General features: G+C 39.5%; 2 protein-coding genes across 5 annotated transcripts in view; both read left to right on the top strand.

The window, feature by feature from the left end:
- The first annotated feature begins 688 nt into the window (after positions 1 to 688).
- Positions 689 to 25,309, top strand: part of LOC114256370 (xanthine dehydrogenase 1) — a 74,083-nt gene continuing 49,462 nt past the window's right edge. For 2 of the 4 annotated variants that reach the window (XM_082907205.1, XM_082907202.1), the window contains exons 1-4: positions 689 to 1,129; positions 5,434 to 5,533; positions 23,238 to 23,346; positions 23,422 to 24,930. In XM_082907205.1, the coding sequence (XP_082763331.1) occupies positions 994 to 1,129; positions 5,434 to 5,533; positions 23,238 to 23,346; positions 23,422 to 24,930 (1,854 nt within the window). In that variant the 5' untranslated portion in view covers positions 689 to 993. The remainder of the gene's footprint in view (positions 1,130 to 5,433; positions 5,534 to 23,237; positions 23,347 to 23,421; positions 24,931 to 25,309) is intronic. The other 2 variants (XM_082907203.1, XM_082907206.1) reach the window with 2 other exon arrangements.
- Positions 17,030 to 22,636, top strand: LOC145807872 (uncharacterized). The gene is made up of 5 exons (XM_082906841.1): positions 17,030 to 17,115; positions 17,230 to 17,383; positions 17,651 to 17,841; positions 18,515 to 18,662; positions 21,832 to 22,636. The coding sequence occupies exons 1-5, from the start codon at positions 17,030 to 17,032 to the stop codon at positions 22,492 to 22,494; spliced, it is 1,242 nt and encodes a 413-aa protein (XP_082762967.1). The 3' UTR covers positions 22,495 to 22,636.

The raw sequence follows: 25,309 nt of genomic DNA, 5'->3' as shown, positions 1-25,309 counted from the left end.
GGTGTTTTGGAATGTTCTAAATAAGCGTACTTTTTAATCTTTTATAAACAAATGTGTAGAAAAATAGAGAAGGTTATTAGAAAATAGAGATAGGATGTTGATATATTTTGATTGATGTGATCCAAATAAGTGTATGTTTAGTTTACCCCAAACACTTCGTAAAAAGAGACAAATGGAGTTTCATAAAACAACAACAATTGTGATAGAGACCCCCACACATACATGACCCTCACAACCGTCACTCTCATCCTAATCACTTATAATATGGGGCCCACATATACATAAATGGACCCCCCACACACATCAAGAATCAAGATCAAATTGGAAATCATGAAACTCCAAAAAAGGGATCCCAAACATTTCTCAAACAACAATGATAGAGAGACCTCTTTTGGAGGACCCTACAATTTCCAAAGTGATCCACACTACTCATAATGTGAGCCCCACATATATATGGGTGGTTGCACGCATTATGAGTGGTATGGATCACTTTGAAAGTTGTGAAGTCTTCCAAAAAAGAATCTCACACATTTTTTTTCATAAAATAAATAATTTATTAATATATGTGTAAGACTTACTCATATATATGGACCACACCATCAATAATTAAAATCAAGCTCTCAAAAAAAAAAAAATTAAAATCAAAAGGGCTGGGGGGTAACCAAAAAAAATATATATATAAATAAATAAAAGAAAAAAAAAAATAGAGTAGTGTCCATCAGTGTTGATGATATATATGGTCCTCAGACTCCATTTCCAAGGCCCTTTGCCAATACTCATTTGAATAACAAAAATGCTCAAGGTCCTTTGCCAATACTCAATTGAATGATACACAGAGACAGAGTCTGAGGGTTCTTCATATATATATATATACATATATATATTTCTATACATGTTGATTTCTTACCTTTGCAGCTCCATCCCATTCTCGATCAAGTTTGTGCGCTTTGTCTACTGATTCTATATATCTAATCTGTCCCTATCTATAACACGATGGGGTCGTTAAAGCAAGAACATGAATTGGACACGATCGGGGAAGAATCCAAGGAACCAATCTTGTACGTTAATGGTGTTCGTCGAGTCCTACCTGATGGTTTGGCTCACTTGACTCTGCTTGAGTATCTCCGAGGTAAATCTCTCTCTCTCTCTCTCTCTCTCTCTCTCTAAATTCCAGTCAGTTCTACGTCCTGTTTGGATGCTGAGAAAACCCAAGAGAAAAGAAAAATGTAATTATAATTTGAAGCGGGAACCAAGCCAGACGGTTGACTATGCTTTGTTGTATGTACGCACTTGTATTGTTTCTGATTTTAACTTTTGTTTTCTTTTCCTTTTTTTGGGTTGTTACTGTACTTTGTTAATTTCTAATTGAAGGTTTTTTTAAAAAAAAAAAAAAATATATATATATATATTTTATATATTTTAATTTTTTTCGTCAACCATGGGAGACGTGGATTATGCTGGTTTATTTGCTTTTTAATATATATATATATATATATATTTTCTTTTTCTAATTGTTATGCGATGTGGGTTGTCCAGGAAATTGACGAAAATTAATCCTAAACTAAAAAAGATGGTTGGAATAATGCTGAGTAGAGTTGGGGTTTGTTGTTTTCTGCAAAGCAAGTGGTGCTTTTGATTCAGTGTTTCTTTGTTTTTGAGATATTCACTTATACATGTCCATGAAATTATGATATGTTTGGTCTTTTAAAAAGTTGGGAAAAGAACTGAATAGAGATTACTGAGCCCATATTCAGGAAGATTGTGGGGATTTTGCGGAATTGAGTGTGTTGTGTGTCTTCCATCCGAGCAAACAAAACAGAGAAGAGTTCCATTCAGTATTCTTTTGTTTTAGAATTCTGTTTTTTTGTTTTTGTTTTTGATGAAGTCATGTGTAGTTCAATGCCAAGGATGGGAAAGAGAAGAAAATAAAGGAAAACTTTGGACCCAAGCTTCAGCTGGTTTGGTTTTTTCTAATCTTAGTGGAGGTTTCTGTCAACTCAACATCCGAATGGAGGAGAATTTTAAATTTAGGCTTCTTTTGCTTTGGTATTATGTTTCTTTGTTTTATGAAGTTACGGTATGTTTGGTTGCTGAAGAAAATGAGGGAAGAAAAATGCAGCCAAAATCTTGGTCAGTTTAATGGAGGTCTGGTCTTGTATGCAAAAGTTTTATATTATTTTGTATTCCTTACTTTTATTATACAGCAACTGGGTGATCCTTGGCTGAATATTTTGTTAATGGAATACTTGGATCTTGTTCAGTTTAATGGAGGTCTGGTCTCACATTCAAAAAAATTATCTTATTTTCTATGCCTTACTTTTGTTGATCCAACAATTAGGAGATACTTGGCTATATATTTTTGTTCATGGGATGCTCCATTTTATACTATTCTTATGTAAGTTTAGGGATTCTTCTGCAATATTTATATTTGTTTGATTCTATTGAAGTGCTTATAACTTTCCATGTGCTGAAATATATAGACAACATGTGACATTATTGGTTTTAGTTGTTTTTGTTTGAGCTTGCTATTTTATGATTGTACCCCTTTAGAATATATTCTTAAATTTATTTTATCTCCTTGTAACTAAGGATACACAAATGTTAATCCAAATCACATGGGCTAGCTATGGGCTACTAAATTTATGGGCATGAATGGCATCTTTGAGAGATTAAGAACAGAAGGAAAGATTAATCATAGAGGGAGAAAATAATTGCAAAGTGATTGCCATAGAATACCCATCACTTTAGCCGATAATAAAACCCACCGTTGTCGATGTAACCTAATTAAACATTTGAAAGGCCAGGTTCTTCGTGAACCAGGTGCCACTACTGATGCATGCTCACTGCCCACTCGATCTAAACCCAACATCTGCCCAAACTAGATTGATCGTCATCCACCTCGGGGTCCTCCCACCACAAAATGTCATTGGCAGCACCAATCCCTACCACCAATTTGTTATCACCATTTTTATCACAAGTAGCATAATTATAATTCTTAGATCATCACTGCTAGTCCCAAAAGGTTCAGCTGTTAGAAAATGGGCATGACAATGTACATATCAAGCTATTCAATACCCTCTCACATGCAACCCTATCTTGCATTTGGAGATGTAAACATCCATACATAGAAAGAAACATAATGCAAATGGGGAACTAATGCAAAGGAAGAGACTTGAATGAATTCAGGACCTCCCCCAACCTGAGTTCTGATATCATGTTAGAAATAGAATGCAAATGGGGAATAAATGCAAATGAAGGGATTGAAACCTAAGACCTCCCCGAACCTGAGCTCTGATATCACCACTAGTCCCAAAAGTTTAAGTTGTTGGGAAATAGGCCTAAGAATGTATATCAAGTATCCAACGTTAATCATCACCTTGATCATTGGGCTCTCTTCAGCATCCTCTAATTTTCTAAAAAGAATATCTCATTTCATATTCATCACAACCACCAGCCTCCCTACATTGTCTCTCTTAAGATCTTACTTCCATGCTATGCTATAGGAAAATAAAGATGCAAATAACGGACGTGACTTGTGATTCTTTGTGAATCCTGTAGGTTGGTGCTTATGTTATTAAGATCTAAACTTTAAAGTAACATAAGTGAGAATAGTAACTGAAGGAAATGAAGGATTCTCAAGCCAGAGTGTAAGAACTTGAAATATACTAAACAAAGTTAAATATTGGAATCCTATCCTATTTCGGAAGTGATTGTCAGTTGGCTCATAAGTTGCATGAACAGAAAATCTACTGCTAAAAGTAATTTGTTAACTATTCTGTTTTAATCTTAATCTGCATTTTCCAGTGTAATCAATTCAATGACTGAAATGCTATAAGCGAAAGCCATGTATAACCACTATAACAGTAATCAACAGCTGAAAATTCAATGTCAGATTACATCTAAGCATTAAATGGCTGTCATGTATCTGGTCCTTCTGCAATTTCAAACTTCAGGAAGTCGATGCAGATTGTTCTCTTGCTTTTAAGTGCATAATCTGGGGAATATTTTCCCAAAGAAGCAAGATAAATCTGGAATCTCTAACCAACAAGGGAGCTGAACATTGATATCAGCATTCAAAATGATGGATTTTGAAAGGGAAAAACATGAATGTAGTGAGAGTGTGGAGAAGGCTTTGAAGGAAAGAAGGTCGGGAACAAAGGGTTCACAAGGTGATGTCAATCATTTTACCTTGTATTTTGATGAGTCTAGGAATTAGGGATCTCCCTAGTGTTATTTAGCCTAGATTTATTGTTTATTTTCTTGTCTGTTGTGCAATTACGGTAGCATCCCCATCATATCCTAGATAAACGCCAGGCTATTTCAGTTTTGTTGCAACTATGCTCTAAGGTTTGGGCATCTTCCCTTATTCCGTTAAAACGTAAGAAGCATGGACTTGGATACGTGACATGACATGAATTCGACATGGACATGCCGACACGCTAATTTTCAAAAAATGCAGAACATGACATGTAGAGGACACACACGAAATATATAATTTTATATATTTATTATTTGTCATATATAAGAATATATCATTCTGAGATAATACAAAAATGCAATATAACACTCAGTTTTTAAAATTTACATTGTTTTTGTTTTATTATTGTATCTTAAGTTATTTAGTTCAAATTTATTCATGTGTGTCCAATCGATGGACTCGTGTCCTATCGATGGACATGTGTGTCCTCTAAGTGTCCAGGTTATTTTTTTTTTCCTTTCCAAAAATAGGACACGTTTTGACGAGTGTTGGGCATGTGTTGGGAAGTGTCCAACAAGTGTTGGTGTCTGAAACGGACACGACACGGAAACGTCACCTTCTTAGAAGTGTGCGTGCTTCTTAGGTTAGGACTAAGCCAAACTTTATTTATTTATTTATTTTTGGTTGTTGTTAGTTTATTTGTGTGGGCTTTGCTAATGCATGCCAGATGACCTTGCTGCTATAGAAGGAATGTTATGGCTTTGGTTCATTGAGCTTGAGGTTCAGAGCTTTGACTAGGTCTAGTTATTGCGGTTACATCTTGGAAGAAATTGAAACAAATGGGGAAGTTAGGACAGTAGTGTCTGCCAAAAGCAGAATAAAAGGTATATTGGGAGGGCGTGGATTATGCATCTAAATTTTTGCTCTATTTGCATGAAGTGGTTTTAGATTCAAACTTGCCTTGGCACTCTTTAACCCAAGCTTTTACAAAGAACCAAGCAACAACTACTCGTCTAGCTCATGAATTTTAATATCTTAGACTATTCTGTGAGTTGTTGTAGTGAGGTTTCCTTCATTATGTTCTGACGTGAGGTTAAATTCAGTCTCATTATTTATTTTTGCATATATTTTTTTTTTGTTTTCTAATTGCTTTTGCTATTGTTAATTTATGTAGTCTCCCGGATCCCACTCTTTTGTGGCATGATATAATTGTATTTTTCTCTTTGTTAATAAAGATGTAGGTCTGACTGGGACGAAGCTAGGTTGTGGTGAAGGTGGTTGTGGGGCTTGTACTGTGATGGTTTCTTATTTTGATGAAAACTCGAAGAAATGTGTGTAAGTCTTTCCTTGCTCTATCATGGTAGTTGTATGTGTGACCATCTTCTTCCTTGTAGATACTATTGCTTATAATTTGTTCTTGGAGATAGGAAACCTTCAATTTGCTATCTAACGGGACAAATTCCAAACACTCCTTTTCACTAAATTAACTCCTCATAAATAAGTTGCTTATTGAATTTTCCATGTGGATGCTTTGATAGTGCTTTGGCATTGGTCAGCCATGGCTGGAGATCCCTGAGAATATCTTAACTCAAAGCCAAGGACTTTTTGGCTTTCTCATTTTACATATATATTTATATATGTTTGTGTATATATATAGCGAGAGTGAACTTACAGAAAGTGACTGTGGATACTGAGTGTGTGGTGGAAACTAAGTGTCACTGTGTGTTGTGTTCACAATGAGATGTACCTTACACATTGGCTCAAGGTTCCACATGTGTTAGCCTGTTAAGGGACACATGTCTGGACTTTAGATGACATATTTGGAGGACTTGTTCGCATTAATTATGCACCTAAGTCTTGAGTGGAGTAAATCATGCACTCAGGTCCTTAAAGGTTGAGGCCAATGGCTTCACATGGTGTGGTTTTTCTACCGCACTGCTGAAGTTGTATTATGCTAGCCTTTTCTTCTGCTGCATTACTCACTGTGCCAATTCTATGCATACCTATGCCAAGAGGCAGGACTTAGGTGTGCTAAAATCTTCACCAAGGCACTACGGGACGCCAGGACTCTGTTGTCTTGTGGCTTTGTGGCGAGGGATAGAGGTGTCACTTGCTGTGATACCGCACAATTTTAGTTCCTTAGGCTGGCCCTACTGAGAGAGAGACCGTGCCACCAGACTTATGTATGAAATCTCAATGATTGAGGCAAATAGTAACAAAATGATAGGCCCTGACATATGCTAACAAAATTCTGGAATATTTAGCAAGTTTGTTACAGGGACCTTGACCGATGGGTGGTGGTGTCCTCCTAACGTCAGAGGATTCTACACAGTACTCTTTGAGAGGTCATTCTTGAGAGCTCTGAATTGGAACTACTTTGGTGCTCTCTCTCTCTCTCTCTCTCTCTCTGTGCTAGGTTGCTTTGTCTCTCAACTGGACATCCCTTCTCTCCCCAGTGTTTGTGACATATGCTTTCACTCTGCCGTGAACCCTTCACCCCCGGTTAGTACTACCTATGCTGAGTTATGTCTCATTCAACTCAATGAAACCTCAATCCCCTATGAGGATAGTTAAAGAATGCTACTTTATAAAGAGGGGAAGTGGATTAAAGTACTCATATGGTTATATATATAGATAGGTAAGTTAATGTGACTTGAACTTGAGTCTTTTATAGAGGGAATGCAGCCTAAGGCGCTGAGGTATTCTCTGGGGACTTAATAGTACCCATTTATTGATGCTGGACAAATGCACTAGAAGCAGTTCTTACTAGATCAGTAGCTCTTGTTCAAAACTGCTCGACATCTATAGAAAAATTTAAAAATTCTACTAAATGCTAATGATTATGGTGGTGAAGGTTATGGATTAAAGGTAGAAGACAAATTCAAGGCTTTGCAAGTAAATACCAACATGAAACAAACCTATGCAGACATAAATGAAGACTAAAAGTGAGACAGGATTTGGTTCCATAAAATTACGTTCAACTGAATCAAGATATGATTATAAAAGGTGTGTAGCACGTTTTGTTTCAGATTTTGGCCTCTTGTTATAACATTCTGAACATCTTCCCACTTCCAATATGCAGTAAATTTTAAATTTATGTTGAAGGTTCTTAGCATTCTTCCCTAGGTAGTTTGTTTCCCATTGTGTCATTTGATTATGTGTATTAATGGCTCGGTGATTTGCATGAATGCTAGGTTTCTGGTGATTTTGTATAGCTGGGTGACGGGGACTGTGTGTCTGGATTTGTTTACTTCCGTAGATTTTATAGTTGCTCTTTGTGTTTAGGTATTGGTTTTGTTGATAGTCTCAAATGTATTTATTAGCATTGGCTTGATGATCTTTCATTAATAAAATTAACGTTATTTATCAAAAAAAAAAAAAAAAAATGTATGGTTTTAAAGATGATAGTTTTTTGGACCCTCTGGATATACTCTGTTCTACATGGTAAGATAAGATCCTTAGTTTCACATCCCTTGTTTCTGTGATGAGGGCCATTATGTCTAGATAGGAGTGAGCATGGACCGGATTGGGGGTAAAATCAGGACCAATCCGTTATTTACGGTTCCTGAAAAATTGGAATCAACCCAATCCGTTTAAATCTTGGAACCAATCTGAACCAATCCATTTTAATACGGATTGGATCAGTTTAGGACCACGGATTCACATAATTAAATAACAAAAAAATATATATATAACACTTTAATTTCATAAAAACATAAACATAGTGCTATATTAGTTCCACAATAGCAACATGTCTTTCTATAATAGCGATATACTGTTCTAGAATTTAAACAACCATAAGAAAATTGGTTTCACTATAAGTATTTAGACCATTACAAATTAAAACTAAAAACTAACAAACAAAAGTAATAAAAGAAGATATTATGCGGGTTTAGGTTTGAGTTTAGGTTTTATATGGAATAAGAGAAGATACTGTGGGGAAGGATGTATAATAAAAACATAGACTATTTGTATATGGTTCGGATTGATTCCAATCCGGAACCGTGGGGTTCAATTCAGAACCAACTTCACCCTCATCTTCCTCGTCATCACTCAAAACAATGATAGTTAGGCAAGAGGCCAAAGTAAACTTTTCCTTCCTTCTTTTATCAAAGTATGTCTGCAACTCCACAGATTGAAATTTTGAAGGTAGAAATTCCTCCAATGTGCCTGGGACAAGAGGACCTTGCTCTAACTGCTCATCAGGGACTAATTTCTCTCCTTTTTCCTTCTTTGGGTTCTTCTTTCCTTTTCTCTTACTTACTTTGGCTTTTTTCTGTTTTCTAGAAACTTTTGGTTTTTGCTTTTTAGAAACTTTTGGCCCTTATGTTGTTGAATCAACCACACTTCTAGCTTTCACTGTGGCATTTTGTTTTTTCTTCATGCTTTTTGACTGATAAACAGCCCATTCACCTTCATTATCATTGTCGATAGTGATTGGGTTAGCAGATGCTTTCTCTTGAGGAGGGAGCTCGATAATCTTAGAGTCCAAAAGTTCCTGAATTTTATCTTTCAGAACAAAGCATTCTTTTATCGGATGGCTAATCAAACGATGGTAGGGGCAATACTTTGGATCGTTGGTCTTTCCTACCTCATGTGGTTTTTTCTCCTCAGGGAGAGCAATCAACTTTTGCTCCAACAGATCTTCAAATAGGTCTTCGACCAGATCATCCATGAAAGAATATTTCTTTTCCAACCTCTCTTTCATAGTCACATTTTTAAATTCCTTGGGCTTTTTAGCCCCTACTACAACGGGACCCTTCTTTTGGTTTCGATTGTACCTGCAGTCGAGGACTCAACCCTTTCAACGTCCCTAGGCCTCCTTCGTTTAGCTAGATGCAGCTCCATATCATGAGCTTTAGTGCATAGATCATTGAATCCTTCAAAAGTTTGAGCCATAAGAGCCGTAGAGAGCTTATGTTGGAAGCTGTTAAGGCACATCCGAATTAACTCTAATTGTGTAAACTTTTGAGGACAAGCAAATGTCAAAGCGCACCATCTTGCAATGAAATCTGTAACAGACTCATTATCATGTTGCTTGATCTCAATTAGTTCTGGTAGTCCAACTCGCCTTTGTGTGTTGTAGAACTGTTTAAGGAACTCCTTTATCATTGAATCCCAATTTAGGATTGATCCCTCAAGAAGGTTAGCATACCAAGTAAATGCAGAACTTTCAAGTGATTGAACAAATAGTTGCAGGCACAGGGCCTCATTCTGGGCTATTGGTCCACATCTTGAAAGAAAATGAGCCACATGTTGTCTTGGATCTCCTGTTCCATCAAACATTTTGAAATCTGGTTGGGAAAAACAGAAGGGAATGGAACAGCATCTACCCATGCAGGGTAAGGTTTTGTAATTATTCAAAAGTTCTCATCATCTTTTTCTTTGACTTTCTTTACTTGTCTTCTCATCGTATCATCAATCATGGCCATGAGCATTGGATTCATACCACCACTAGTTAGATCAGAGTAACAAGGACCATTGCCCCCTGGGGCTAGTGTACTTTGTATGCCTACGGATGTCCCCACAACAGGTTGTGTCATTTGCTTGGGTGCACTTCCTGGTCCTTTCATTTGGGCCTGCAACTGTTGCATTTGCTCCAACATAGCAGCCATTTCCCGTTCTCTTCTTTCAAGTTGTTCTTGTAGGGCCACCACTTTTTCCTTGAGACCTTGGTCTTGTTGGACCTGCGAATTTTCACCTTCTTTCTCAACCTCAGTCATCAGAATTGCGACTTTGTTGATATCTTTCAATTCATCGTTTCCAATATTCGTTGAAACAAACGAGATAGAATCATCTTGTTCGTATAAAGGATTATCAACCCCTACAACATTACTCATATTTGAAGCATCTGACTGCGATCCTTTGTTTTGAGCCTGACGGGTTATGGACCTTGTTACAGGCCCTTTTCTTATTCCCTCCATAGATAGTTCAACCAAAGTAGAAATATTTCCCAAGGGTTGCTTACCCTCCTCCACCTTGGATTTTCCAACAAGGACAGGACTTTCAATTTGTTTTTGGCGTTCATCTTTCGAGAAAGCCCTTTTAATAGTTCTAATAACATTTGTTGCCACTGTTTTTAGTTCTAGTTTCTTTAAGGCCTTATTTCTTCTTCGCCTTTGTCTTTTCGAAACTGGACCGGATGACATATCAAGTCAAGCCCCTAGGGACATAGAAGGAACCGTTTGCGTTTTTGCAAATTCCTCATGAATTTTCAAAACAGTCCCTACATTTTTAGAGCGGACCAATTGATGTTGATTCAAATCCCGTTGGGCCAACGGATGTTTCTTATTCTATCGGGCCAACGAGTGTTCCTTATTCGAACCCTGTCAAGCCAACGAGTGTTCCTTTGGCTCTTGAGAGTTGACTGAGATTTGGTTTGACCGATTTTGTGCTCTAAACAGAACTATCGGTTTGTAGGCCGCAACTGTTTTTTCAACAACAGGGCCTTTTTTCCATCAACAGGAGTTTGGGTCATTACCCTCCTCCCAATGGCCCTAATGATGGCCATGTTTTCAGCAGAGGTTTTCTTCTGGGCAGACTCCACCATTTTAATTGAGTCTTCTACCCTTTTGAGTAGTTGGGCCACAACATTTTTTGTTGCCCCCGTTGAAGCTGCAACAAAAGTTGTAGTTGCAAACTGATTAGCCTCCGTTGCCTGAATTAGAAAGCTCTTCGTTTGGGCTGTGGCTCTCACAGTTGCGTATTGCTTCGACGCTTTCACATAATCTTCAGTAGTCTTTCTCAAACTTTCAGCTTTCTGGAGAAGTGTGACTTTCTTCGTCACACCAGTTACCTTCGGGACAGCCAAGAGCATTCGCTCCGGAGCCCCTTGGGTGATAGGGGAAAGAAGTGCATCTTTCTAGGATTTTGCTGGTTCTATCTTTGGGACAGCCAAGAGCATTCGCTCCGGAGCCCCTTGGGTGATGGGTGCTATCTCTACCCTTGGTGATTTCAGAACCACTAGAGTGTAGGTTTGTCTCTTGACAGTTGCTTTAGCATTCTTATTACAAAAGAATACGTCAGTAAGTTTCAACTATATACATATATATATATATTTTTTGTTCTTCAAAAGATGGGAGGAGAAATAAGTCCCACTGGGCATGCCAGAATTTGTAGACACAAATTTTAAAACATGAAGTGTTTCAACACATTTCAAAACCTATGTTACAAATGTCCACTGTTTAGTTTTTGGACTAAACAGTGTTGATTATTTGAATAGCAGGTTCTTATTTCCGATTTATATTTCAGATCGTTAATTACACATTTTATACAAATGAAACCTCCGATTAATGAAGAACAAAATAAACAACAAAAGACAATTTAAGAAAAATAAATATTTTATTGAAATTGTTATGGGTTTTGAACCCTCGAATACAAAATACAATTCTTGGGTTTGGAACCCTTTACTTATTTATCGCCATTAGCGTAGGCTCTTGAGTTCTCTAGGCTTCTCTTCTTCTTTTTTTTGTAATGACTTCTTTAGCTCTCAATTTCTTTCTCTCTCTCTTATTTTTTTACTTCTGATTTTCTGATCCCCCGTCTTGTGTGATGGTCCTCATATTTATAGAGGGCCATCAGGTGATAGGAATGCCTCATCTTCAATTTGAATTTCAAATTGAACGATAGCGCCATTTGAATTTTGAATAATAGCGCTGATTAATCGTATATCTGATTAACCGAATTGATCTTTGGGGTTTCATCCTGTGTGGTGTCCTTGCTGTAGGCTCTACAAGTGTCATCTTTCGTAGGCTCCACGTGTCACTTGAGCATCTTGAATAACGTCGTTGAGATACAACGTCGTTTTATTTATGTACTTCAACGGATCATGTTGATCTTTTTTTAGGAAGTGATTACCTACAACCTTCCTATTATAGGCTCTATATATGTCATAAATTTAGTTGAAATTTATGTGCCAACGCACATCAACAATGAAAGCGATCTATCTTTTGAGGAGAGTAATAGAAAAGTATAGTGAGAAGAAAAGGGACATTTATATAGTTTTTATTGATCTTGAGAAAACATATGATAGAGTGCCTCAAGATATAATCTGATGAGTGTTAGAGAAGAAAGGAGTGACAAAAGGCTACATTGATGTGATTAGGGACATGTATGAAGGTTTAGTGACCACTTTCAAATCGCCGGCTGGAGAGACAAGTGAATTTCTAATTATTGTGGGGTTACACCAAGGATCAACCTTAAGTCTTTATCTTTTTGCTTTAGTTTTAAATGAGTTGACGAGAAATATTCAAGATGAGGTGACATGTCAAGGTAGAAAAAGGAGATCAATTGTTGGAACTACTGTTTACTGTAGTGATGGCCACCAAATGACTGCTCGGTCTTTAAGACTTACTGTACTGTTTTGCTACTGGATGTATCACGCAAGACTGTTTATGAAATTTGTATAAGCAGGTGAATCTGAATCTATTTCTGATCTGAAATCTGATTTTTGAATCTAACGGGACATCATTTCTAAACCCTTTACCTTGTTATTCACTGGGCTCCAGTTCACTGTATTATTTATGCATGTAGGTGATCAGGTGCGAGACTAGACTTAAGCTGTTGCCTGGAGTTCGGTCTCGTCAAGCCAACCAATGTGCCTCTCGAGTAGGTTCCCAAGTGGTTTAAGTGATTAAGATTTGTGCACGTCACGTTTGTTTTTATCTTTCCTTTTCTTCTGCTTGGACAAGACTTTTGTTTATCTATATGTGAGGGTGACGTAAGACAATGATAGGTATATATGACGTCACTATTTATATGTGAATATAAGTTCTAAATTTTTTGTCCTATATATGTCTGCACAGATATTGTATTTTATATATTTGCTTCCACTAGTCCCGTATTTTGTTAATCTTATGATTACTGGTTAGTTACGACGCTAAATCTATAGGGGCGAGTTTGGGTCGTGACAGTAGGGCATAGGCTAGTTGCAGGGGACGTATTTGAGGTTTTGGAGCCCTCACCTGCAGAGGTTTCGGATTGGGTTTTGGGAAGAATCGGCGAGGTTAGTCGTTTGTTAGGTGTTTCATTTAAAGGGCATGAGACAGAGGCAATGTGATTATTTTCAGCAATAGAGATGTCTTGGCACAGTGGGGTTTTGTCGAGGGAGGTGGTACGGACTGGGGTCCAACGTCAGAAGGGGGAAAGAGAGTTGCGGAATTTGGAGTGTTCTATTAACTATGATAGGCGTTTGGGGAAGCAAGGGAAGAAAGTCAGAAGGGGAAGGGAGAAACAGCTGTTTTTGAAATGAGAGTAAAGGTATTATCTTGGAATGTGGGCGGTCTAAATGATCAGGGGAAGCGTGTGGCGGTGGGGGCATTGTTGAGAAGTGTGAAAACAGATGTGGTTAGTATTCAGTAAACGAAGATGGAGTGTATGGGTGGGGAGGTTGTTAAGGAGATTTGGGGTGGTCAGTGTATTCAGTGGGTGTTCCTTCTAGCTTCTAGTGTGGCAGGGGGGATCCTTGTTTGTTGGGACACTAGGGTGGTGGTGAGAGAGAAGGAGGTTGGGGCTTTTTCAGTGTCTTATTTGTTCAGATGTGTGGAAGATGGATATCTGTAAGAAATAATATATAGAGAAAGAGAGAGAATAAATTGTATGTATTATTATTGATTGATATATTGATTCTGTATTACAAGATTGATTAATTACAATTCCTATACAATCTATATATAGAAGAAAATGTGGTACCTATACAATCTATATATAGAAGAAAATGTGGTAGTAGGTGTAGTGGAGGTGATAGTGGGTTAGGTGAAGTGGAGTGTGTGGTGAAGTGGAGGTAGGTGAAGTGGAGTGTGTAGTGGAGTAGGTGAAGGTAAAGATGGGAAATTCTAACAGCCCCCCGCAAACTCAAGGAGGAGAGAAACTAACCAACTTGAGTTTGGAGAGAGTAACAAAACAAGAAAATACATAAAAATAAAAAAGGATAGGAGACACTGTATGGTCGTGTCAGACCGTTGGTGAAGACACTGTATGGGGTGTCATAACGTTGTAGAGGACACTGTATGGTGGTGTCAGACCGATGTAGAAGACAGTTTATGGGGTCATGTCGGACCGTTGTAGAAGACAATGTTGTAACAGTTTACGGAGTCTTGCTGGACCCTTGTAGAAACTAACCGGAATCAATGTCGGGACAGTTTACAGAGTCTGGTCGGACCCTTGTAGAAACTAACCGGAAGCTATGTCGGGACAGTTTACAGAGTCTTGTCGGACCCATAAAGGAGCTAACCGGAATCAATGTCGGGACAGTTTACAGAGTCTTGTCGGACCCATAAAGGAGCTAACCGGAATCAATGTCGGGACAGTTTACAGAGTCTTGTCGGACCCATAAAAAGTCACACCCTCAAAAGGTGTGCCCAATCTTTCAAAAGGCGTGCCCAATCCATAAAAAGGCGTGCCATCAAAAGGCGTGCCATCAAAAGGCGCTCCCACTTCATCAAAAGACGTGCCCGACAGAAAGCGTCGAGCCATCAAAAGGGGCGCCTGACACGCAGCGATGCACGTGATTGACAGAGCGCGTGTCGGCCTCGTCGTCTCTGTCTTTATAAACCAAAGCGAAGTCTGAGGCTTGGAAGCATAACAAACCAGTTGAAACCTCTTCGTTCTCTGTAACATTCTGTAACCAAACCTTCTCTGAAACACTCAGCAACCCAAAAACATGGCTTCTTCTTCCCGTTCAGCTACCCAGAACATAGCCTCTTCTTCCCGTGGTCTGCTTACTCTCTTTCTCGACCTCAACGAGTCAACAAGAGAGATAACTGGTGCGGTGGCCTGTGAACCTCAACCAAACACCTCTGGTTTTGCTCCGTTGAACTTTCCGATGCGGTCGGTGGAGCAAAAAATGGCGGTGCAGTCGGATGTGGAGGCCAATCAGTATACCTTGAAGTCATGTGTGGAAACCATGACTGCGGTTACAAATTTGTCGAACCGGCTGCAGAGTAGGACAAATGAGGTGCAGCAGTTAAACGCCCAACTGGCTCTGCTCCAACGCATGTATAAGGATGCGCGAGCAGAGATAAGTGTGCTAAAGGCGGAAAACAAGGAGCTGAAGCGGAAGGCCAGTTTTATGTTCCGATTTGGAGGGCCGCCATATGCTGCAGTGGAGGAGCAGGGAGTAGTGATCATGCCCAGTGGAGTGGGAAACACGGAGGCAACACTGGCAAGGGCCGCCCAAGACGGTGGCAAGAAGAAAAGACCGGCAGAATAGGCGAGAAGAAAAATCCCACTGTTCCGATTTGTGTTGGTTGTGTTTTGTTTTGTTTTGTGTTTTTTTATTTTTTTTATTTTTATTTTTGTTTTTGTTTTTGTTTTGGGAGTGTTTTGTTGAAAAAATAAAAATAAAATGAAAGAAAACAAGGGAGAAAGAAAATAGATAAAAAATATTTATAGATGGATTATATGAAAAACATCAGTGCGATTGTTTCAAAATAAAGTGGGGTATTTAAAAAAGAGGAAAAGTGACTTGGAAAAAATAAATAAAAATAAGTGATTTTTGAAATCAAATGGAGGAGAGAGAGGGACAAACCCATGTGATAAAGTGGAGAGAGAGTCGGTGAGTGGGGTGCAAAAGGTGAAGGAGAAATGATGGATTGAAAATGGTTTGGGTCAAAAGTGGACACTGTTAGTGGGGAACATGAGTGCATTGATTATTTGATATAATAATAATAATAATAAAAATAAAAAGTTAGAACAGTTGGAGAGAATGAGTGGAGTATGGTAAGGGTTTCATCCAAAGCCAAAATTCCTGCAGCGAATCACTTCGCAAATCCTAGCATGAGCTTTTTCTCTTTCCAGGCTTATTCATGAATTTCCTGGTGATTTCAAGAGCCTCTGGTGGCATTGTGGCAGAGAACACCCCAACCTGGATTTTGGGTGGCAGCAACTGGAAAATATCATAGATCTGATTTTTAAAAACCTCGTGACAGCATTTCATCAGCTTCATCCAAGACAAACATTTTGATGTAAACAGGGCGAAGTGATTGTCTCCGCAACATGTCAAACACACGACCAGGAGTACCAACAACAACATGAACCCCACTGGAGAGAATGCGCTGATCTTCGCGCACACTAGTCCCTCCAACACAAGCATGAACCTTCACACTTTGCTGGGCAAGTTCAAGAGTGGGTGGAAGAACCAAAGCTTGGCACTCAACCAAGCTATAATCTAGCTGCTGCAGAATTCCAGTTCCAGACTGTCTCGTCATATGAGGTGAAGAATTCTTCTCCATCAGCCTCACACATGACTATAGTTGCACAAATCTTTGTTGATTTTATCAGCGGAATAGGTTGAGGTCCGGCGGGCGGCTAAGGTGAGGTTGCCGCCCGCCGGGGAAGCGAAAATACTAGGTTTTAAACCAGCTCTGATACCATGTAAGAAATAATATATAGAGAAAGAGAGAGAATAAATTGTATGTATTATTATTGATTGATATATTGATTCTGTATTACAAGATTGATTAATTACAATTCCTATACAATCTATATATAGAAGAAAATGTGGTACCTATACAATCTATATATAGAAGAAAATGTGGTAGTAGGTGTAGTGGAGGTGATAGTGGGTTAGGTGAAGTGGAGTGTGTGGTGAAGTGGAGGTAGGTGAAGTGGAGTGTGTAGTGGAGTAGGTGAAGGTAAAGATGGGAAATTCTAACAATATCGATGGGTGTTCACAGGGGTGAATGGTCCAGCACGATGTGTGGAGTGGTGGTTATTTTTGAAGAAGTTAGAGAGTGTTCCATTTCGATGGGAGTTGCCGTGGTGTGTGGGGGGTGACTTTAATATGGTGAGGTGGTCGGGGGAAAGGTTTGGAGGGGTTGTATGATAGGAGTCATGCGAGCTTTTTCGGATTTGATTGATGAGTTGCATTTGGTGGATCTGCCTTTACAGGGGGGATTACATATGGTCTCGGGGCCGGGGTTCTTCGCGGATTGATTGTTTTCTGGTGATAGGAGCTTGGGAGGAGCACTTTTCAGGGGCAGTTCAATAGCGTTTGTCTAGGCTGGTTTTTGACCATTGGCCTATTTTGTTAGATGGTGGGGGTATTATTCGGGCGGTGCTGGGTGGTTTGCTGGCAAGTTTTTCAGTAGGGATGGGATTTGTGTTTCTCATCTTTTGTATGCTGATGATGCTTTGATTTTCTATGGGGCTGACTCGGAGAAATTAGGGCATTTGCGCCATGTCTTGGTATGTTTTGAGGCAGTCTTGGGTTTGAAGGTGAATTTGGCCAAGTCGGAATTAATTTCGGTAGGGGAGGTCGGCCATCTTCCGACTTTGGCAGCCATTTTGGGTTGTAAGGTGTTTTATTTGCCGGTGTCTTATTTAGGTTTGCCTTTGGGGCCTCCTTACAAGGCGAAATGGGTGTGGGATGGGGTGTTAGAGAGGGTGCAACGTCGATTGGCAGGGTGGAAGAGATAATATTTGTCTAAGGATGGAAGGCTGACTTTGGTGAAGAGCGTTTTGAGTAGTATTCCGACTTATTTTATGTCGGTCTATGTCATTCTTGTTTCGTGGCTCGTCGTTTGGAGAAGTTGCAGCGAGATTTTTTGTGGGAAAGTGATGGTGGGGAAGCTCGGTATCACCTTGTTAGTTGGGAGCAAATTTGTTGTCCTAAGGAGGATGGGGGTTGGGGGTGAGGAGGTTGTGTAAGTTTAATTTGGCTTTGTTGGGAAAGTACTTGTGGAGGTTTTCCAATGAACGAGATTAGTTATGGCGAAGGGTGGTGGCATCCACGTATGGGTTAGGGAAGGGTGATTGGTGTATCAGGAAGGTGGGGGGTTATCATGGGTGTGGTTTGTGAAAAGGAATTTGGTTGGGTAGGGTTCGGTTTTGGGATCAAATCTAGTATTGAGTGGGTAATGGAACACGTGTGCAGTTTTAGAAGGATCAATGGTGTGGGGAGATTGTTTTATAGGAGCGTTTTCCTTTGATCTTTTAGTTGGTGGTGGATCCTGATGTGATGGTGGCTTCATATTTGGGTTGAGGAGTTGGTTTGGGATATAGTGCTTCGTCAATAGACTCAAGATTGGGAGTTTGGGCAGTTAGTGGATTTGTTAGCCTTTTTGTATGAGGTTAGGGAGGGGGAGGATGTTTTGGTTTGGGGGGCTCCTCATGCGAAGTGTTTTTTTCGTCTCGTCATTTTATGGGACTTTGTGTGGCGGTTGTGGGAGCTTTTTCCCTTCGCGTCACGTGTGGGTTCCTAGTGTTCCGTCGAATGTGGCTTTCTTTGTGTGGACGGATTTGGTAGAATATTGACTATTGATAATCTGATCCGTCGGCATCATATTTTGGTGAATTGGTGTTGCTTGTGTTGTGCAGATGCGGAGATAGTGAATCATTTGCTTATTCACTGTCCTGTTGCTTCTCGCCTGTAGGCAAGGTTTTGAAAAGCGGTTGCGGTCGCCGTAACGGCGGCAGTGGTGTGGTTGTGGTTGAGAGGTGTAAAGGCCGTAGCGTAACGGTAGCGGTAACAGGAACCGTGAATTTTTTTATTTTTCGCACAATTTGAAAAAAACTTACCAATACGCATATTTTTTTTTCCATAATCATATTTAGTGGGTTTTAAAATAAATATTGATCAATTTTTATAAATTTTTAGTATGATCCAATATATTTTATATTTTTAAATCACTATGAATTAACTTTTTTACATTTTATTTTAATAATTAATGACTTTATATGTCATAAACTCATATTACATTTGTGGCAAATTTTTTTTTTATTGGAGTTAGATGTGTAAAATTATTTTTTTAATTAATATACTTGTGGAAGCATATGCAAATTTTAATTTGAATAGTTTTAAAAAATAAATTATACATTTCAACAAATCAATAACATGTTCTTCATCTTCCCTCTTCTCTCTTTATCTCTTACTTCTCCATCTTCCTCTTCATTTTCCCTCTTCTCTCTCTATCCCTCTTCTCCCATTTTCAGCTTTTTTTTTTTTTTTTTTTAAAAAAAAGAACAGTTTAGAATCGTTATGTTATGGTGCATAACAGGCCATTATGGCACCGTTACGACCGCTATGACAACCGCTACGACTGACACACCTGTAAATCTCAATCACACCGCAAAAGCGGCTGTAACGGGTGGCTGTAACTGCCACAACTGTTACGTAACGGTTGCAACCGCTTTTTAAAACCTTGCTTGTAGGTGTTTGTTTTTTCTTTGTTTGACCTAGGGTTTCGAACGTTGCTCTGATACCATATAAGATTTCTGAATATTTTTCTATATATTCAAATTGTGTATCAATACAATGTGTACATTTGATATATATACCAATTCTAGACCTAATCCTAAATAGGAAACAAGAATAAATCTAAACCAATTCTAAATAGGAAACAATATTCACATAATATATACTATACTAATATTATTCTCACATTGCTATCATGCCCTCTTGTTATCATGCTTCGCATTAGATTATCTTCGGTTTTTGTGTTCACATTTGTATCAGAATTTGGCCTGTTGTTATCATGCCCTCTTGTTATCATGCTTTGCATTAGATTATCTTAGGTTTTTGTGTTCACATTCTGCACATCTTCCCACTTCCAATATGCAGTAAATTTTAAATTTTTGTTGAAGGTTATTAGTGATCAGGCCATTGTGATGACGACATGTGTCAGATAGATGATGAAGATGATTTTGTGATTGGAGTATCAACAAAGTTCGATTCTGCTTTACTTTCTGATGATTGTTACAAGATTGATTGATATTGTGTTATGTATTACAACTCTTATATATAGAAGAGAAGGTGGTAGTAGGTGTAGTGTAGTGGAGGTGGTAGGTGAAGTGGGTGCTAGTGGAGATAGTAGGTGGAGGAGTAAATTGGGAAATTCTAACAGCCCCCCGCAAACTCAAGGAGGATAGAAGCTAACCAACTTGAGTTTGGAGAGAGGAACAAAAACAAGAAAATACATAAAAAAAAAAGGATAGGAGACACTGTATGGTCGTGTCAGACCGTTGGTGAAGACACTGTATGGTGGTGTCATAACGTTGTAGAGGACACTGTATGGGGGTGTCATAACGGTGTAGAGGACACTGGATGGCGGTGTCAGACCGATGTAGAAGACAGTTTATGGGGTCATGTCGGACCGTTGTAGAAGACAGTTTATGGGGTCATGTCGGACCGTTGTAGCAGACAATGTTGTGACAGTTTACGGAGTCTTGCTGGACCCTTGTAGAAACTAACCGGAATCAATGTCGGGACAGTTTATGGAGTCTTGTCGGACCCTTGTAGAAACTAACCGGAATCTATGTCGGGACAGTTTACAGAGTCTTGTCGGACCCATAAAGGAGCTAACCGGAATCAATGTCGGGACAGTTTACAGAGTCTTGTCGGACCCTTGTAAAAGTTGCACCCTCAAAAGGTGTGCCCAATTTGTCAAAAGGCGTGCCATCAAAAGGCGTGCCCAATTCATCAAAAGATGTGCCATGAAAAGGCGTGCCAGTTTGTCGGGCGGCAAGAGGCGCGCGATGCGCGTGGCTGGCCCTGGCTATTTAAAACAAGGTTGAGGCGAAGGCTGTGCATACGAGTCTGAAACCTCTGAACGCTCGGAGAGCTTGTCTCTGCAAATCTTGAAACACCCGGAAACCAACCCTTCTCTGAAACACTTAGCAACTCAAAAACATGGCCTCTTCTTCCCGTCCAGTTACCCAGAACCTGCTCACGTTCTTTCCAGAACTGAACGAGCCCACAAGAGAAATAACTGGTGCGGTGGCCAGTGAACCGCAACCAAACACCTCTGGTTTTGCTCCATTGAACTTTCCGATGCGGTCGGTGGAGCAAAAAATGGCGATGCAAACTGATATTGAGGCTAATCAGTATACTCTGAAGTCATGCGTGGAAACCATGACGGCGGTCACAAATTTGTCGAACCGGCTGCAGAGTAGGACAAATGAGGTGCAGCATTTAAACTCCCAGCTGGCTCTGCTCCAACGCATGTATAAGGATGCGCGAGCAGAGATAAGCGTGCTAAGGACAGAAAACAAGGAGCTGAAGCGGAAGGCCACCGTGATGTTCCGATTTGGAGGACCGCCATATGCGGCAGTGGAGGAGCAGGGAGTAAATGTGCTCGGTGGCGTGGGAAATCCGGAGGCAACACCGTCAAGGGCCGTCCAAGACGGAGGCAAGAAGAAGAGACCTGCAGCAGAGTAGAGAAGAAAAATCCCACTGTGGGTGTTTTGTTTTGTTTGTGGTTTTTTTTTTTTTTTTTTTTTTTTTTTTTTGTAAAATGGTGATCGGGGTGAGACCCGATATGAATAAAATGACCCGATATGAATAAAATGAGGTTGTGTGCAGGTCGTCTTTTTTTTTTTTTTTTTTTTTATAATAAAATAAATAAATAAATAAAATAAAATAAAAGAAAAAAAGTGGAGCAACGTGGGTGAGGTGCAAAAGGGCATGATAATGTTTTGTGGGTGGTAGAAAAAGTAAAGTGAGAGAGAGAGAGTGTTGGGCTGTGTGGGTGGAAAATAAAGAAACGAATCAGACAGCCTGTATAACATTGGCAGACAGCCTGTGTTGTTGACCACTGTATAACATTGGCAGCCTATGAATGACTATGAAGAGCTAGACAGCCTTTGAACGACGGCGTTGCATAATACGCACAACAAATCCTATCTGTCTAGCATAATCTGTGTTGAAATCGCGTGTCAAGAGGCTCTTCGATCGGCAGTTCCCAAGCGTTCTGCGTATTTCGTCAGCGGAGAAGCCTCCCGTCGGAGAACCGCAGTACGGCGAGGATGGAGGAGGGGCCGAGTTCGAGCCAAATTCCGTCTGTGTGGCAAAAATGGTGCAGAATTTCATCGAGGAGACTAACGAGAAGCAATCATCTGCGAAATGCGGACGCAATCGCTGCAATTGCTTCAACGGGAACAATGACAGCTCCGATGACGAATTTGATATCTCTAGTGGTTTTGGTGACTCAATACCTCCTGCTTCGTCTGCCGATTCTTTCGATAATCTCGAGAGTTTGATTCAATGCGCGACTGTTTCCGAGAGCAACCTCTTGGCAGACGCTTCAACGATCCTCGATAAGAATAAAGCTTGCAAGCTGAAGGATGATCTGAGAAAAATCGTCACCGACGGTCTATTGCTTCTCGGCTACGATTCTTCAATCTGCAAATCGCGATGGGAGAAATCTCCCTCATGTCCAGCCGGGGAATACGAGTACATAGATGTGATTGTGGAAGCAGAGAGAGTGTTAATAGACATTGATTTCAGATCAGAGTTCGAGATAGCTCGATCGACTGGAAGCATCTTCAGAATCGTATTCCATGCCCACATATGGTTCTAAAACTTCACCTCTACCAACACTAATGTTTCCTTCAGCAGTGAGTGAGTGAGTGTGGATTACGGGGAGTGTGTTGCTATTTCTTGGCTGATGAAGTCGAGACCAACAATGAAGAAGTCATTAATGCCATCATGCAGGATGTGGACACCGACAAGGATGGACGTATAAGTCATGAAGAGTTTGCATCAATGATGAAGGCCGGGACGGATTGGAGAAAAGCATCAAGGCAGTATTCAAGAGAGACGGTTAGTGTGTAGAGGTCCGGCGGGCGGCCAAGGCGAGGCTGCCGCCCGCCGGGGAAGCAGAATTACTAGCTTCTTTAACCTTGCTCTGATACCATGTAATAATTTATGTATTTATTGATTGATGATTGTTACAAGATTGATTGATATTGTGTTATGTATTACAACTCCTATATATAGAAGAGAAGGTGGTAGTAGGTGTAGTGTAGTGGAGGTGGTAGGTGAAGTGGGTGCTAGTGGAGATGGTAGGTGGAGGAGTAAATTGGGAAATTCTAACAATTAGCATTCTACCCTAGTAAGTTTGTTTCCCATTCTGTCATATGATGATGTGTATTGCATAATGAAAAAACTTGCATAAAATTGATGTGTTTTGCATATTTACTTCAAAAAAAAAAAATGCAAAATTTGGTATTTAATTTGTCTTGGCTTCTTTTTTTCATGTTGCCTGTCTCTATGAGTTCAAATCCAACAACCTAAATTATTTTAATTTAATTATTTTTGTAGGCATTATGCTGTCAATGCATGCTTGGCTCCTTTGTATTCTGTGGAAGGGATGCATGTAATTACAGTGGAAGGAGTTGGTAACCGTAGATATGGCCTGCATCCGGTTCAGGTATTATAGCTTGTCACATATTTTCTATAGTTATAATGTTTTCAACTATATCTGAATTTTCTGAATGTTGTGCAGGAATCATTAGCAGTATCTCATGGCTCACAGTGTGGATTTTGTACTCCTGGTTTTATTATGTCGATGTATGCGTTATTAAGGTCAAGTCAAACACCACCTACTGAAGAGCAGATTGAAGAAAGCCTTGCAGGAAATTTGTGCCGATGCACTGGTTACAGACCAATTGTTGATGCATTTCAAGTCTTTGCAAAAACTAATGATATGCTATACACTGATGCATCTCTAAGTAGCACTCCAAGGGGTGAGTTTGTTTGCCCGTCAACTGGAAAACCATGCTCATGTGGATCAGAAACTGTTTGCAAAGATGATACCAATGAACAAAAAACAGCTTGTGGTGAAAGGTATGAGCCTATCTCATACAGTGAGATCGATGGAAAGATGTATACCAACAAAGAGCTCATTTTTCCTTCTGAGCTGGTATTGAGGAAACTCACATATCTAAGTTTGAAAGGGTCTGGTGGGCTTAAGTGGTACCGACCCTTACGACTTCAACACGTTTTAGATTTGAAATCAAGATACCCAGATGCAAAATTGGTGATAGGTAATACTGAGATAGGTATTGAAATGAGGTTAAAAGGAATTCAGTATCAAGTTTTGGTCTGTGTTGCATGTGTACCTGAACTAAATAAATTGAGCATTAAGGATGATGGTTTGGAGATAGGTGCTGCAGTAAGATTGTCTGAACTTTCTAAAGTTTTTAGAAAGGCAAATAAACAGCGAGCTGATCATGAGACTTCATCCTGCAAAGCCTTCATTGAACAGATAAAATGGTTTGCTGGTACACAGATAAAAAATGTTGCATCTGTTGGTGGGAACATCTGTACAGCCAGTCCAATATCAGACTTGAATCCTCTCTGGATGGCTGCAGGAGCAAAATTTCAAATTGTTGATTGCCAGGGAAACATTAGAACGGTTGCAGCAGAAAATTTCTTCCTTGGTTATCGTAAGGTTGATCTGGCAAGTACTGAAATTTTACTCTCAGTTTTTTTACCTTGGACTAGACCATTTGAATTTGTGAAAGAATTTAAGCAGGCTCATCGAAGGGATGATGATATTGCCATTGTAAATGCTGGAATTCGTGTTTGTCTTGAAGAAAAGAATGAAAAATGGGTAGTTTCAGATGCATCAATTGCATATGGTGGGGTTGCTCCTCTTTCTCTTTCTGCAACAAAAACAAAAGATTATCTTATTGCAAAGACTTGGAACAATGAGCTGTTGCAGGGTGCTTTGAAAGTCCTGGAAAAGGACATTTTGATCAAGAAAGATGCACCTGGCGGGATGGTGGAGTTTCGGAGATCTTTAACATTAAGTTTCTTCTTCAAATTTTTCCTTTGGGTTTCTCATCAAATGGAAGGGAAGTCATCCTTCACTGAGAGTGTATCATTATCTCATCTATCTGCTGTGCAATCATTTCATCGACCATCTGTCATTGGAAGCCAGAACTATGACATTATAAAACAAGGGACAGCTGTGGGGTCTCCTGAGGTTCATCTGTCTGCGAGACTTCAGGTATGGACTTTTGAAAAGTAATCTCTGTGTGTGTGTGTGTGTGTATATTGATACAATTGTGTCTTCGCTAACATAGCGGATTGATATGCTTTTTTAATATATATATATATATATATAATAGGAGTTTAATGAAAAGAAATATTTTTTTTCCTGTTGGTGATGTCGTCTGATTTATTTTTCTTTCTTCTTCTTTTAGTGGAATTATTATTTTTAAGTGGGCATGCATGCATGCATCATGGAAGAGATAAGTGCTGCACTGGTCATGCATGCCTGAATTGTGAACCTCTGTTACGTGCAGGGCAAGGTTTTATCGTGTTTGACTTAATGCGTCTTTGAATGTGTTAGCTTAGTGATAAAAGTTGGTTGTAATGGGCCATGC

This window comes from Camellia sinensis, chromosome 14 (genome assembly GCF_055761805.1).
Source record: "Camellia sinensis isolate YWXY chromosome 14, ASM5576180v1, whole genome shotgun sequence".
Lineage (NCBI taxonomy): Eukaryota > Viridiplantae > Streptophyta > Magnoliopsida > Ericales > Theaceae > Camellia > Camellia sinensis.
This window is presented reverse-complemented; position numbering and strand designations above follow the sequence as displayed.

Excerpts from the sequence above, each read along its gene's own strand:
- LOC145807872 (XM_082906841.1), top strand. The coding sequence starts at position 17,030 with ATGCGAGCTTTTTCGGATTTGATTGATGAGTTGCATTTGGTGGATCTG. Across the intron at positions 17,116-17,229 it reads CATATGGTCTCGGGGCCGGG|ATGGTGGGGGTATTATTCGG; the intron begins GTTCTTCGCGGA and ends CTATTTTGTTAG. Across the intron at positions 18,663-21,831 it reads GCCGTAGCGTAACGGTAGCG|TCTGTGTTGAAATCGCGTGT; the intron begins GTAACAGGAACC and ends TGTCTAGCATAA.